The sequence below is a fragment of the Fukomys damarensis genome, unplaced genomic scaffold (assembly GCF_012274545.1).
Source record: "Fukomys damarensis isolate Sample0158 unplaced genomic scaffold, DMR_v1.0_HiC HiC_scaffold_37, whole genome shotgun sequence".
NCBI classification, from domain to species: domain Eukaryota; kingdom Metazoa; phylum Chordata; class Mammalia; order Rodentia; family Bathyergidae; genus Fukomys; species Fukomys damarensis.
The window spans coordinates 9,647,288-9,661,687 of record NW_022900949.1 but is presented as its reverse complement, the minus strand read 5'-3'; the positions used below and the strand labels follow the sequence as shown (position 1 = coordinate 9,661,687).

At 55.2% G+C, this 14,400-nt stretch overlaps 1 protein-coding gene across 1 annotated transcript in view; it reads left to right on the top strand.

The window, feature by feature from the left end:
* Window positions 1–230: 230 nt before the first annotated feature.
* Window positions 231–14,400, top strand: part of Zfr2 (zinc finger RNA binding protein 2) — a 28,866-nt gene continuing 14,696 nt past the window's right edge. Inside the window, exons 1-4 of the mRNA XM_033759621.1 lie at window positions 231–315; window positions 12,377–12,485; window positions 13,417–13,489; window positions 13,751–13,890. Coding sequence (XP_033615512.1) covers window positions 278–315; window positions 12,377–12,485; window positions 13,417–13,489; window positions 13,751–13,890 — 360 coding nt within the window. The 5' untranslated portion in view covers window positions 231–277. The remainder of the gene's footprint in view (window positions 316–12,376; window positions 12,486–13,416; window positions 13,490–13,750; window positions 13,891–14,400) is intronic.

The following is a 14,400-nucleotide window of genomic DNA, read 5'->3' as shown; positions in this document are numbered from 1 at the left end:
TATGTGAGTGAAGGCGGGGGTTCAGAATAAGGGGCGGGGTTCGTGGCTAGGGGCGGGGCTTGAGCAGAGTACCAAGTGGTCGCAAGGAAGGCGGGGCTTGAGTAAGGGGCGGGGCATCTGGCAGGGCAGAGCTCGAACCGACGCTCACGTCCGACCCGCCGGAGGGAAGGCGGGGTTCTACAAGGGGTGGGGCCTGGGTGCGGGGCGGGGCCCGATAGGCCGCGCTGGGGGTGGGGCAGGTGACGTCACTGGCCACCGGTTTGGGGAAGACGCCAAGATGGCGGCGAGCGACTCCTCCCGCTTCGTTCAGTCCAGGTAATAACCCGCTCCTCCTCCTGCCGCGCGGAACCCGACCCGGGGAAAGCCGCGCTGAGGAGCCGACGGGGCGGCGTCGTGGTGGGAACCGGGCGGAATGCGCGACAAGGTGGGATGGAGGAAGCTGGCCCCGGTTGCCATGGCCACAGAGTCGCGCGTCAGTCAGGGGTCGCGAGACCTGGCTCTTGACGCGGGATGGAGCCCGAGCCGACGCGGGGCTGGGGTCTGGGGGGCGCCGAAGACACCTGAGGACGCCACGAGAAGGGACACGGTGGGCGCGGACAGAGGGGATTGAGACCGGGTACCTGGGGGACCGGCTGGCCCAGGAGGGCGGGGCCCTGGGCCCTGACTGGGGGGCACCGAGACATGGGGGGGCGCTCAGTAAGAGGAGACATCAGAGGCCTGGGAGGGAACGCTGAGACCCGATTGAGGGGGAAGGGCAGAGAGTTTGGCTGCAGGCTTGATTTGGGGACCCAGGAAAGACCTGAGACCCAGTGGGAGGGTGGGCATCTGGGGAGAAACGGGGAGGGAACAGAGACTTTGAGATTGAGTGTGGGCCTGTTTGGATGTTTTAGGGACCGTAAAGGATGGGACTCAGAAGTGTCAGAGGGGAGGGAGGGAGGGGAGACGGCAGGGGGTGGGGGACATGAGACGCCACGGGTGACGGCACTCAGGGTAAGGAGCAGGCACATCGCATTGTTCTCCCAGGCCGCCTCCTAGGCTACAGCCCCCATCAGGCAGCCAGGGTTGCACCCTTGGCGCGGAACACGGCCCCTGTAATTCTTCTGGACTATCTTTTGGCCAGTTTGCAGCTGGTGGCCTGGTGCAAACTCAGGACGGTTTTCTGGCCCCTGCTGATGGCGGGGTAATGCAAACTGTCCCTCTGGCACCTCAAAGACAAGTGTCCTCGGAGCCTAGGGCCTTTGCACATCGCTTCGTTGATGCTCAAAGTGGACAGTAGATGCCAGGGCCAGGCTTTTGGGCCCGGGCCAGTGCTTGTGCTCTTGCACAGTTCCTTCTAACAGAGCCTCAACAGCAGCCAGCCATTGTGTGGAAACGAAGTGTGGGAGACAGGTGGGTGCCTAATGGGCACCCTGAGTGGTTTCTCGCGTGTCACGCTTGGCTAACTGTGAATTTCCTCTGGGGAACAAAGCTCAACCTGCCGTTTTCCCTAAGCAGAGTGCTTCATTTTTCTTTCCCATTTCCATCCTCTTTGGGGTCATTCGGATGGCCAGGTCCAGATGTGGTCTGGCCGGTTGCTTGGAAACACGCAGCACCATGCCTGCCCACTGCTGGCTCTTTCCTTCCTGTCTCCAGTGCATCTTTTCAATTCCATGCGGACAGTCCCTTAAATGTTAGACCCTTAAGATTCCCTTCCATGCAAGCGCAGTGGTGTGTACCTGTCACTCTAGCTATTCAGGAGGCTGAAGCAGGAGTATGGAAAGTTCAAAGCCAGCCTGGACAGTTTAGCAAGGCCCCGTCTCAAAAGATGAAAAGGGCTGAGGGCCTGGAATTGGAACCCAGGGGCTCATGCATGCTAAGCAAGGACTCACCACGGGGCCATACTCCCAGCTCTTTTGATTTTATTTTGAGACAGGATCTTGCTAGTTGCCCCAGGCCCAGCTTGAAGTATGATTCCCCCTGCCTCAGCAGGAGTAAACAGAACAGCAGGAATGAGCCACCATGCCTGGCAACTTAGGGGTTTTGAGTTGATTTTCTTGGTTTGCAAAATTGACAACCACAGCCCTCCATGAGCTATTCCTTTTATGGTCTTGTAAAAATAGGGCTGGATCATAACAGGGCTTTTTGTTTGTTTGGTGCTGGGGATGGAACCCAATACCTCACACGTACCAGGCAAACACTCTACCACTGAGCAACATCCTCAGCGTTTTAATTTTTAGTTTTGAGATAAGGTCTTGCTAAGTTGCCCACGCTAGACTTGAACGTTCGATCCTCCTGCCCCAGCTTCCCAAGTGCTGGGATTACAAGTGTGTGTGCCATCACACTGGGCATACTCTTGAAGGCAGAAGAAAAGTTTGCGACTACCTGTTGATAATTCAGAGTATCGTTTTATTATATGTGGTCTTGTGGATCTCATAATCCTTTTATTGGGTGCCTCAGGTAGTCAGAATTCAGGGCTAATCCCACATGGAAAATTGAATCTGGCAGTGTTGTTAATTAGAGTGGAAGAGGCCAGGCATGGTGGCGCACACCTGTAATCCCAGCACTCGGGAGGCTGAGGCAGGAGGATCGCTGTGAGTTCGAGACCAGCCTGGGCTACATAGGGAGTTCCAGGGCAGTCTCAACTACATAGTGAGATCCTGTCTCGAAAAACCAAACAGAAACAAACAAATAAAAAATAATTAGAGCGGAAGGTGGATTTTAGTTGTGAGGCTGATGACTGCTGAGGGAAGGCAATTTGTGGCAGGTGGTGCAGACAGCAGAACTGCAATGTGGCTGTGTTGGACGCCCGTGCCAGGGGAGACACCAGTGGAGCCAGTAGCTGCCCGTGTCCGTGGGTGAATGTGTCTATTCCTTGAGAAGTTCTCTCAGAGTCCCACCAGGATGACGGATTTGGCCAACTTTGCCCCTGCATTTTTTTTTTAAAATTGAACCCAGACCCTTTGCACTGAACTCCATCCCCAGCCCTTTAAAAAAAAAAAAAAAAAAAAAGTCTTTCTTTTGAAACAGGATCTCTCTGAGTCACTAAGTTGCCCAGGCTGGCCTTGAACATGTGGAGATCCTCCTGCCTCAGCCTCCCAAGAGCTGAGATTACAGGTGTGCACCACTCTGTCCAGCTTCAAAAGCATTTCCAAATGACCTTTGTAGAGGACCTTCCATTGTGGGTGTCACTGGGGTCCTTCTTGGGCACAGAGGTGAAGGGACAACGACCCTCACCCTAGATAAACACCCAAGGAGACCTGGGAGAAGGAGGGAAGGCACAGAGGGTACCCTCTGTCTTGGGCACTTTCTCTTTGCATTATGTGGTTGGGACTGAGACTTTGAGAAACTTCCCACCTGAGAGTGCACACGGCCCACAAGGCAGCCGGTCCCTCCTTTGTCATCCACAGGTAGGGTGGGAGCCAGGGCAGCAGGTTGTCCCAGCATCCAGAAGCCAGTAGCCCTTGCTGGGTGGAAGCCTCTGGTGCTAACAGAGGAGCACCAGAGCCTGTGGGACTGGCCCGCCAAGGACAGCTCAGGGAGACGCCAGGGCCACCAGAGTCATTTAAGGAACCCTGCAGTGCTTCAGCCGCAGGAAAGTAGCTCCTTGTCCTCCACCCTTGGTCACCTTCAAGAGGTCTGAGGACATAGGTGCCTGTTTCCGTGTCCACTGCGGCTCTGAGTTGTACAGGGGCTAGGAGGACTCGGTCACCTGGCCAGGTGATGTTAGCTAACTCAGGCTGCAGGCAGGACTTGAATTTGTGATCCTCTTGCTTCAGCCTCCCAAGTTGCTGGGACAATAGGTATATGCCACCAGCTCACTTCCCTTTCTGTGTTCTTTTGTTTTTTGGGTGGTACTGAGGACTGAACCCAGGGCCTTTGCACTGAGCTACATCCCCAGGCTTTTTAAAATTTTTTGTTTGTTTGTTTTGGTTTTTTGAGACAGGGTCTCACTATGTTGTTGAGAGACGGACCTAGAACTCACTATGTAGCCCAGGTTGGTCTAAGTCGCAGCGATACTCCTGCCTCAGCCTCCCAAGTGCTGGGGTTACAGGCGTGCGCCACCACGCCCGTCTAAAATTTTTGAGACAAGATCCCACCAAGTCACTAAGTTTCCCAGGCTCGGTTGGAACTTGGTGTCCTCCTGCCTCAGCCTCTCAGAGTGCTGGCATTGTAAGCGTGTACACCATGCCAGGCTTTACTTCGCTTTTCTTAAAGCAAGTACAAGGCACCTGGGGCATCTGCTCCTCTGGAAGCTGACTTTCTCTGCACGCTGTGGGTTGCTGAGGTTGTGTCACTTTGTCATTTTGAAGTCACTGGATCCCCTCAGTTGGAAACCCTTTGGTGGCTGTTTGGGGGCCGAGATGCTATATGTGGCGGGTGTCCTGCTCTGGGCAGGGCCCCCGCTGGGTCAGGCTCCCACGCACATCGCTCCCAGCTGCCTTTGACCGTAACTGCTCCAGGTCCCTGGAGACTTCACCCCCATCTCGTTCTGCAGCGGCGCGGGTCTCTCAAAGTCACTTCTGTTGCGTGAGGTCTGCTCCTTCGGCGCTCCCAACATCTGAATCCCCTCAGATCAAATGTTTTATACAGCCAGTGGCTTCTTTTTTACTTTTTATTTTGAGACAGTGTCTTGTTAATTTTTCCAGCCTGGGCTTGAATTTGCAATCCTCCTGCCTCAGCCTCCCAGAGTGCTGAGATGACAGGTGTGCACCAGCCATGCCCAGCTGCCAGTGGCTTCTTCAGTCTGAATGTCGTCAGTCACATCTGGGGCGGGTGGGTCCGTCTGTGTCCGTTGTACCGCTCATGAAAACCCCGAGCTGGGCATCTCTCGTGCGCTTTCTTTTCCTGTCCACCAAGTGCCTGTGCCAGGCCCAGCATTTCCATCCCTGAAGGCAGCAAGAGAGGCCTAGGTTGCTGGCCGCTGCCCTGCTGTTCCTGGCCTCGCAGTGTGGAGCCTGCCCTGGCCGGAAGCGCTGTCCCCCACGGGCCACCTCCTGCTCTCCCTCCCACCCATCCAGCCAGTGCACCTGACCCAGGGGCCGCCACAGAGCCGCCCCTCCCTGCTGGATCCCTGGCTCCTTGCGCAGGATGGTGGGGGAGCCCTGGAGCCTGCTGCCAGTGCCACCAGGCACACTGCAGTGGAGTCCCCTGCAGAGCCGGCCAGCCAGGCTCTGTCCCCAGAGAGTCCGGCGGGGGTGGCCTCCGACTGGGCCTTGAAGAGGCAGCTGTGGTGAGGCCGGCAGTAAAACCGTGCTGTTGCTTCCCAGAGCACAAGGACCTAGGTAAGGGACCTCCTCTCCGGGCCGGGGACCTGGGCCTGTACAGGTGTTACACTTAAGGCTTTCAAGGGAAAAAGAAAGAAAAAGCATCAGTTAAAAACCATCACAGCCGTCATGTTGTGTGTGACCTGCGCCTGCTGGCACATGCCAGGCCTGGGTTCCGTCCCGCCACCCCAGAAAAGAGATGTGCAATGGGCTTCAGGTATAGATCTCTTGTGAATGGAATCGCCGGTGTGAGTCCCCATGTGTCCCGGAAAGTGACTGAAATGGGATTTGCTGCCAATAAAGCTGACTTGAAAACCGTCTCCCTACTGAGTGTCTTTTGTGGCCACATCAGTGTGTGGTGGGCACTTGCCCATCGGGTCCCTAGACGTCAGCACGGCACCCTCAGGGGCCCTCGGTGTCACACAGCTTTCAAGAGTCAGAACATCGGCATCGGGGCTCCTTTCAGCACCCCTGAAAGACAGGTGACCTTCTTGTTGTTTATTTGGGTTTGTGAGACAGAGTCTTACTATGTGGCTGAGGCTGGCCTTGAACTCTTGGGGATCCTCCTGCCTCAGCCTCTCAAGTACCGGGGTTACAGGCACAGTGACTCACCATCTTTCCTCCTGATGGTCTCTAAGACATTTTGTCCCCTGCCTCTCCCTGTAGATCACAAAGATCCTTAAAAGTCTGACCTCAAGTTCTGATCTGTCCCTTGGGAGCCAGTGAACGAGTCCCAATGGAAAGCACCCTGGGACAGAGCCCAGGATGTTCCTGATGAGGCCTTTCCATTCTGTGCACTTTAATGTCCCCAGGCACGAACAAATTACCTGAAAGAGTCTTGCTACTTTTTTTTTTTTTTTGTACTGGGGATCGAACTCAGGACCTTATTCTTGCAAGGTAGGTGGTGGCACCACTGAGCTACATCCCCAGCCCTTTTGTTACTTTTTTTGCACTCTAAGATCTAATCTAAGCCGGGCATGGTGGTGCACACCTATAATCCCAGCACTTGGGAGGCTGAGGCAGGAGGATCGCTGTGAGTTTGCCTGGGTTACACAGTGAATTCCAGGTCAGTCTCAACTACATCGTGAGACCCTGTCTCAAAAAGCCAAAAAAAAAAAAAAGCTAATCTAGAAGATGTGTCTCAAAAAGCTTGGCCTTGCCCACAAAACAAATATTCAGACCCCCAAACCACCCAGAGCTGGTGGCCTTGGGCCCAACAACAAAGCCTGACAGGTGACAACCAGTGCACGGCCCAGTTTCCTGCCTAGTGTATCCTCCTAGGTCCTCACTGTCGTGGAGACCGAGCCCACAGCAGGAAAAGGCTGAGGCTCAGGGGTTAAGGGTTCTTGTTCCCTGCTTAATTGTCACATCTGCTTTATCTGAATTGGTTGCCAGTATTTAAAAATGGGAGCCAGTCCAGGTGTGGTGGCACAGGCCTGTCATCCCAGCACTCTGGAGGCTGAGGCGGGAGGATCTCAAGTTCAAGCCCAGTCTAAGCAACCTGGTGGATTAGGGAGACCGTGTCTCAAAATAAAAAAGGGCTGGGGATGTTGCTCAGTGCAAAGGCCCTAGGTTCAGTCTCTAGTACCAACAAAGAAGTAAGTATAAACACAGAAAAATCAGGCTTCACAGGGAACCCTGATTCCTAGCACCATCCTGCCACACCAGGCGGAGTGCTCACCACTAGCCACATCCTCTGCCCAAAGTGGCTGCTTCTGGTTTAGAGGTAAGTAAACTGAGGCTTAGGAAGTTTGTGGCTTGCTCGAGGCCCCACAGCCACCCTGCCCCAGGCCAGGTTCCTCTCAGTTCCTCACCTTGAAACTCTGTCCTGCCACAGACCCTCACATCCTCCCCTGGGCTCGAAGCTTAGGTGGACACCTGTGAATTACGGGGCCTCTGGGCTGGGGCAGAGATGGGGGTTCGGCTGCCTGGAACCTGCCTGCCTGCTGAGGCTGCTAGTGTGATCGCACTAAGAGGTGCACACCTGTCATTCCTTCACTTTGGGAGGCTGAGGCAGGAGGATCACAAGCCCAGGCAACCTGGAGATTTTTACAAGACTCTGCCTCAAAGTGTAAAATTAAAGGGCTGGAGTGTAGCTTAATGGGAAGGCCCTAGGTTCCATTCCCAGTACCACAAAAATAAAGTCAAATCAAATCAGATCAAATCGGGGTGTGAGCAGAGCTGGGTTCTTCCCGCTCTTCCCTTCCTAGGGAAGAGGTCTCTTGCTGTGAGGCCCCATCGCCCTAGCCTCTGTCCCCTCATTGGCTGCTGCCCTCTGACCTGGTCCCCCAGATAACCCAAGGTAACTTCCCGTCTCACAGCCTCACGTCCTCACAGCCACAGAGCCGTCCTGCCACGGAAGGTGATGTCACGGGTTCCAGGGACAAGGATCTGAACATCTGGGGTGGCTGTGATTCTGCTGGCCATCCTGGCCACCAGGGCTTGGGACACCTCTGCCCTGTCTGTTCTGGATCTTCGACACATGCCGCGTGCTGATGGGAACTGTTCATATCTCACCCCTTCTTTTTAAAACATTTTTTTCAACAGGATCTCGATAAGTTGCCCAGACTGGGTACAACTTGAGACCCTCCTGCCTCAGCCTCCCAGGCTGCTGAGATGACAAGCCTGGTTAACTGTCCCTTCTTGTCCCTATTTCTCCTTTTCATTCACAATCAGTGCTAAAGGAGTTATCTCTGCCCACTCTTCCCCCTCCTAGGCTCCCTATGTCCTCTGTACCCTAGCTTTCAGCCCTGCACCCCATGAGATGTCCCCAGAGGTCCCCTCTCAGCCCAGCCAGTGATCCTGCCTCCCTAAGACCCCAGTTGCTGCAGGTGTCTCTCCAATTGCTAGATGGGCCTCTCCTTTCTGCTATGGTTCATCTTTCCCCCACCCCCCGCAGTCCTGGGGATTGAATTTACAGCCTTTGCACTAAGCTACACCCTAGCCCTTCCTTCCTTTCTCCTCCTCCTCTCTCTCTCTCTCTCTCTCTTTCTTTCTTGCCAGGCATGGTGGCACGTACCTATAATCCCAGCACTGGAAGGATTGCTATGACTTTGAGGCCAGCCTGGGCTACATAGTGAGTTCAGGACCAGCCTGGACTACACAGAGTGAGACCCTGTCTCAAAACAAAACAAAACAAGAATATGTATATATTTTTGTGATTTTGAGACAAAATCTTAGAAAATCGTTCACGCTAGACTCGAACATGCGATCCTCCTGCTCTGGGTGGCGGGGATGAGAGGCCTGCGCCATGGCACCCAGCGTTTGGGTCCTCTTACGTCGGGCCCTCATAAGAGGGCCTGGCCTCCCTCCCCTGGCACCTCGGCTACTTGCAGAATTTAAACTGCTACCTATAAGCAAGTGACAAAAGCTCCTATGCTGTGTGGTTCCATGGATACAAAAGGTCCCAAACAGACCCACAGAGACTGGAAATAGATTCCTGGCTGCCAGAGGCCAGGAAGGGGTGGAGGTGACTGGTGTGGAGAATGCATATAATGAAGTCTCTGAGATGTTTAGGAAAAGGTAAAGGCAAAGATTACTCTAGGACAGCACTCGGCCAGGACAGGAGCGAGGCCGTGACGCTCGCCACAGCGTGGATGGACCCTGAGGACGCCGAGCTCAGTGAGAGGCCAGACAGAGGACACGGTGTGGACTCCATGGACAGGAAATGCCCGGGACAGGCGACTCCAGGACAGGAAGTGGACTCGTGGGTGCTGAGACTGAAGAGGGACAGGTGGCTGCTCATGGGGATGGGGCTTGCTTTAGGGTGACAGAATGTTCTGGAGCTAGAGAGAGGTGACGGCTGCATACCATTGTGAATGCACAAAAGTCCACTCAACTGCATGTGTTAAGAATAATTCTTACCGGGCTGGGGATTTAGCTCAGCTCAGTGGTGCCACCGCCTGCCTCGCAAGCACAAGGTGCCCTGTTCATACCCGGTACCCCCCAAACAAAACAAGAATAATTGTTACATGGGCACGGTGGCACACACCTGTCATCCCAGCCCTCAGGGAGGCCGAGACAGGAGGATCTCAACTTCCAGCCCGGTCTGGGCAACTTAAGAGACTTAGACCCTGTCTCAAAAACTAAAAAGGGCTGGGGACAGAGCTCAGTGCAAAGACCCTGCGTTCATCCCCCGGCGCCAGAAAAAGTTGTGGTATATGGATTATATTTTAATCTTTGAAAACTACCATTGTGGGATGGGGTGTGGCTCAGTGGTGAGCTCGTGCTTGGCATGCAGGATCCCTTGGTTCTATACCCAGTACAGCAAAAAAAAAAAAGGCAAGGAACACCGCGCCTTCCACGGTGCCTCACGTCCACTCATGCCCAGTCTCGCAGCCCCCGAGGCTCTAATGAAAGGGGATCACCAGCTTTTTCCCAGCAACCCTGGAGACTGAGGTGAGAGGACACGGTCAAGGCCAGCCCAGCCCGGGCGGTGTGGTGAGGCCCTGTCTGCAAACGGAAAAAGGTCGGCAGTGCAGCTTACTGGTGAGTGCTTGTCTCCGGTGTGGGAGTCCTGGCTCCACCCCAGACTGAAGGAGGGAAGGAAACAGCGCTCAGTGAAGTGGGTCGGCAGGAGCATTCCGTGTTCCCTGGATGAATGTGAGGGGCCTTCCTGCTCCTCGGCCACCTCTTCCTCTCCACCCTCCTCCTAAGTCCCTTAGGAGGTGTTCGCACTTGCCTTGCCGTCCGCCTGCCTCAGCCTCCCAGAGTGCCGGGATCTCGGGCGTGTGCCCCCACACCCACCTCATCTTCCTGTTTCCTCTTCACCTGCTTTATTTGGTTTCCTCAAGCCATTGCTCAGTGTGTCAGCTTTCGGTCACAGTAACAAACACCTGAGGTCATCAGCTTAGAGGAAAGGGTTCTTTTGGTTCACAGTTTCAGAGATTTCGGTCCCTGTTCGGTTCACACCGGTGCTTTGGAATCTGTGACAGGACAGCACCTCGTGGTGAGCACACAGTGGAGCAAAACCGCCCATGTCCACCATAGAGCAAAGAGAGGAAGAGGAACAGACCTGGGTCCCAAAATTCTTACAGGCCACACCCCTATGACCTAACTTCCTCCCGCTAGGCCCCGCCTCTTAAAGGGCCCACCAACTCCCAGGAGCACCACCCCAGAACAACACACAGGCCTTCCGAAGCCCTCAAGATGACAACTGCAGCAGTCAGACCAACCGCCATCTCTCCTTCCCCAGGACTGGCCTCATTTGCAGTCCCCTCCCTAGGGACACCAGCCTTGTCCTTCCCCATCTGAGCTCCCTACGGCAGCTGCCCAAACCCTTTTCTGTGGGGCATCCTGGGCACTTCAGGGTGCCCAGCTGCATCCCTGGCCTCCACCCACCCATTCTAGGCCAGGAACTCCCCAGCCGTGCCAGCCACAGATGGCCTCAGTCATGGTCCAGCAGTCTCGGGGGGCTAAATCACCCCCCCTCGAGACCCTCTGCTCCAGGCTCAGAGGTCACTCTGCCCCTTTCCTCCCCATGACCTTCCTCTTGCAGTGTAGACACAGAGTCTGTCTCTGGTGGCCCTGGCCACCGTGTGTCTTCCTCCCCTGCGTGGGCCAGCCGACTCCGGCAAAGTGACACCACACCCATCCCCAGCCTGGGCCTCGGCAGGCCTGGCTTGTGTGCCCTCCTTTTCGGGGGTCCTGCCAGGCTGACCTGCAGGAGGAAGAAACCACCACCCAGCCTGCAGAGTGAACGTGACTCACCCGACGGCAGGACACAGACTTTGGCCAAACCTGCCTGTGTAGCCCAGAAGGGGCCAAGGCAGCAATGGGCCCGCTGTGTGCCAACACATGTACTTTTGGACCTGAAACTGAATTTCATATTATTTCTGTGCATTGTGAAATAGTACCCCTTAAACTCTTCCCAACCCTTTCAAAATGTAAAAACTAGCAGGGTGTGGGGGCACAACCTGTAATCCCAGCACTCAGGAGGCTGAGTCAGGAGGATCGCTGTGCGTTCAAGGCCACCCTAGACTACATAGTGAGTTCAAGGCCAACCTAGAGTACATAATGAGATCTGGTCTCAAAAATACAAAAACAGGGCTGGGGATTTAGCTCAGTGGTTCCACAGCTTGCCTCACAAGTGCAAGGTCCCAACTTCGATCCCTGGCACAAAACAAAAAAACAAACAACCCCCCCACACACCCACAAATAAAAACTACTGTTACCTATGGGATCCTCACAAAACAGGCAGGGCTTTAATGAAAACAACAGTACAACACTGGACCTGAGTGAGGTGGCGGCCGGGTGTGGCCACACTGTCACCAGTGTTAAATCCCTCCCCGCCCCCATCCACTCTGGGCCCCATGTGCCATGTTGTGGCTCAGAAGGGACACAAGTCCCATAAGGATGCGCAGTCCCCCCACTGGAGACAAAACCTCGGGCCGCCTGTAATTCCACCAACTTAGGAGGATGAGTCAGGAAGGTCGCAAGGTGGAGGCAAGCTCAGGCCACTTTGTGAGATCTTGTCTCAAAAACAAATACCTCAAATAGGATTTGTCTAAAATGAACTTGCACCACCGAGGCTACTGTACGTGTCCTGAGCATATTTCTGGCAGCCAGGAGATTCAGCGGGTCAGATGTATTCAATATTTTTTCGACTTACAAGATTTTCAGTTTAGTCTGGGTGTGGTAGTGCACGCTTACAGCCCCGGCACTCAGGAGGCTGAGGCAGGAGGATTGGCACAAGTTTGGGCCCAGGCTGGCTTTGAACCCCCACCGATCCTCTTGTCTCAGCCTCCTGAGTGCTGGGATTGACAGGTGTGTGCCACCACATCCTGCTTACTTGGAAGAGTCTTGGTGAGGGAACAGACTTGCTCAAGTAGATTATCTGAGAAGCAACGGAATGGATTTATGTCTGGACTTGGCCCCTCACTCCTGTTTCCCATCTATACACCGGGCCCAATGATACCCCCTTCCCTGCTGGGCTGGTGTTAGCTCGTGACAGCTTTTAAAACTACCTGGTCCCCAGGGACGGTCACACTGTGTGCCCAGGCTTGGGAAAGGTCTCTTGTGTTAAGGTCGGCTGTGTGGACAGAGCCCCCAAGTTGCTGGGATTTACGTGTTCAGCTCGCACACTTGGTCCCCGACTGACCCGCTGGGCCTTTTGTGTCTATTTGTGGTTCCAGCACGAAGCCTCCCTCGGCCTTTCCCCTCCAGGTCTCTGGGGCCACCTACACTGCTCGCGGGGAGGACCCTGCTGCCCAGCCACCAGGGCCCGGAGCCCCGACCTCCCAGGTACCCCCACAAGGACATGTCGCTGGCGCTGCACGAACGAGTGCAGGGCCGCCCCTCTGTACCCTTCCCTTCATGCCTCGTGTCTCTGGGGTCACAGCCCAGCTCGGTGGTGCATATGCCTGTCATCCCAGCTGCGCCTCCGGAGGCTGAGGCAGGAGGATGGCAAGTGTAAGGCCAGCCTGAGCAACTTAGCAAGACTACCTCAAAATTTTAAAAGGGTGGGGTGCGGCTCAGTGGTGAGTGTCTGCCCAGTGTGTGCAAGGTCCTGGGTTCCACCCCAGAACTATAAAAAGATAAATTAGTCGAGAAGTCCCTGTCCTGGCTCTCCCTGCCGGTGAGCCCCACCTGCCCACACCCAGAGCTCGGGCCCCAAGAATCTAGCCTGTGTGCGTCCCCTGGGAGCAGCGTGGACCCCACGCCAACCGTGCCAACCCCAACGCACTGCCCCTGCCACCCACACCTCATCCCTGTTCAATATGGAGACCACTCAATGACCCGAGCCCTCTTCTACCCTCTTCCTTCCTCTCTCCATTCTGTTTTGTTGAGACAGGGTCTCGCTATGTAGCCCAGGCTGACCTCGAACTCATGAGGACCCTCCTGCCTCAGCCTCCCAAGTGCTGGGATTACAGGCAGGGTGCACCACTCTGCCTGGCTTTCTCTCTCCACTCCTCACCAAGGCCCAGCCCGAGGATTTCTCCCTCCAAACCCACCCTCTTCCCACTCCACCAGCAGCCAGGGTTCTGTAAATGCCACCAGGCTGCTGGGAATTAACACTGGGAGAGCTGTGTGTCCACCTGGCTCCTGGCTGTGTCCCTAACCAGGGCCGCTCACCGAGCAGGGGGCCGGGGCCAGCAGGGGGCATGGTGTGGGCTTGTCACCATGTCCCTGAGCTGCCCCTCCCTGTCTCTGTGCTGTGGAAACCCTGCTGCAGGGCAGTCACAGCTCCAGACGGTCGCCAGCCAGCCGCAGCTCCCAGGACAGACAGGACTCGCCCTGCCGGCCAGGTGAGTGTCTGCAGGGGAACCTTGTTAAAGACATCAGCAGAGCCAGGTGTGGCAGTGCACACCTGAATCCCAGCATTCTGGGAGGCTGAGGCAGGAGGATTACAAGTTCAAGCCCAGCCTGGGCAACTTAGCGAGACCCTGACTCAAAACAAGAAAATAGGGCCAGGGATGGAGCTCAGCAAGCAGGGCCCGCATTGCTGGCCCAAGTTACCCTATGGAGTGACTCAGCCCACCTCTGATTTCTCTCTCTCTCTCTCTTAGGACCAAGCTCCCCAGGCTATGATGCATCTGTGTCCTCGGCAGCCACGGGCCCCGGCCGACTACTGAAGCCCAGGTTGGGCCCCAGACAGCCCCATCTCCACTACTGCCCCGTGTGCAAGATTAGCTGTGCTGGGATGCAGGTCAGAGCCCTCACACACAGCGCACCCCACAGCCTCTGCTGGCCCTGTCCTCGGCCTAAGCAGGCATCATGCGTGTGCTTGAGTGTGTGTGCATGCGAGAGATGGTGCTCCAGACACCCAAGAAGGAGTTCCTGGGCTGGGGGTTTAGCTCAGGGGCGCTGCACCTGCCTGGCAAGGGCAAGGTCCTGAGTTCGAGATCCCTGGTACCAAAAAAAAAAAATCAAGTAATCTACCACGAACGTAGAAAAGTATTCTCATAACTTGGAAAAGAAGGGTTTCCTTACCAGATAAGACAGGCATGCTGTCATAAAGAACTTGGTGAGGGCCGGGGATTTAGCTCAGTGGTTCCACCGCCTGCCTGACAAGTGCAAGGACCGAAGTTTGATCCCCGGTACCAAAAAAAAAAAAAAGAACTTGGTGAGAGCATAGGCACATTTCCGAGACAGTTAATGTCAGAGCTTTTTCTTGGCAAAATACAAACCCAGTTTCACATCTTTTTTTTTTTTTTTT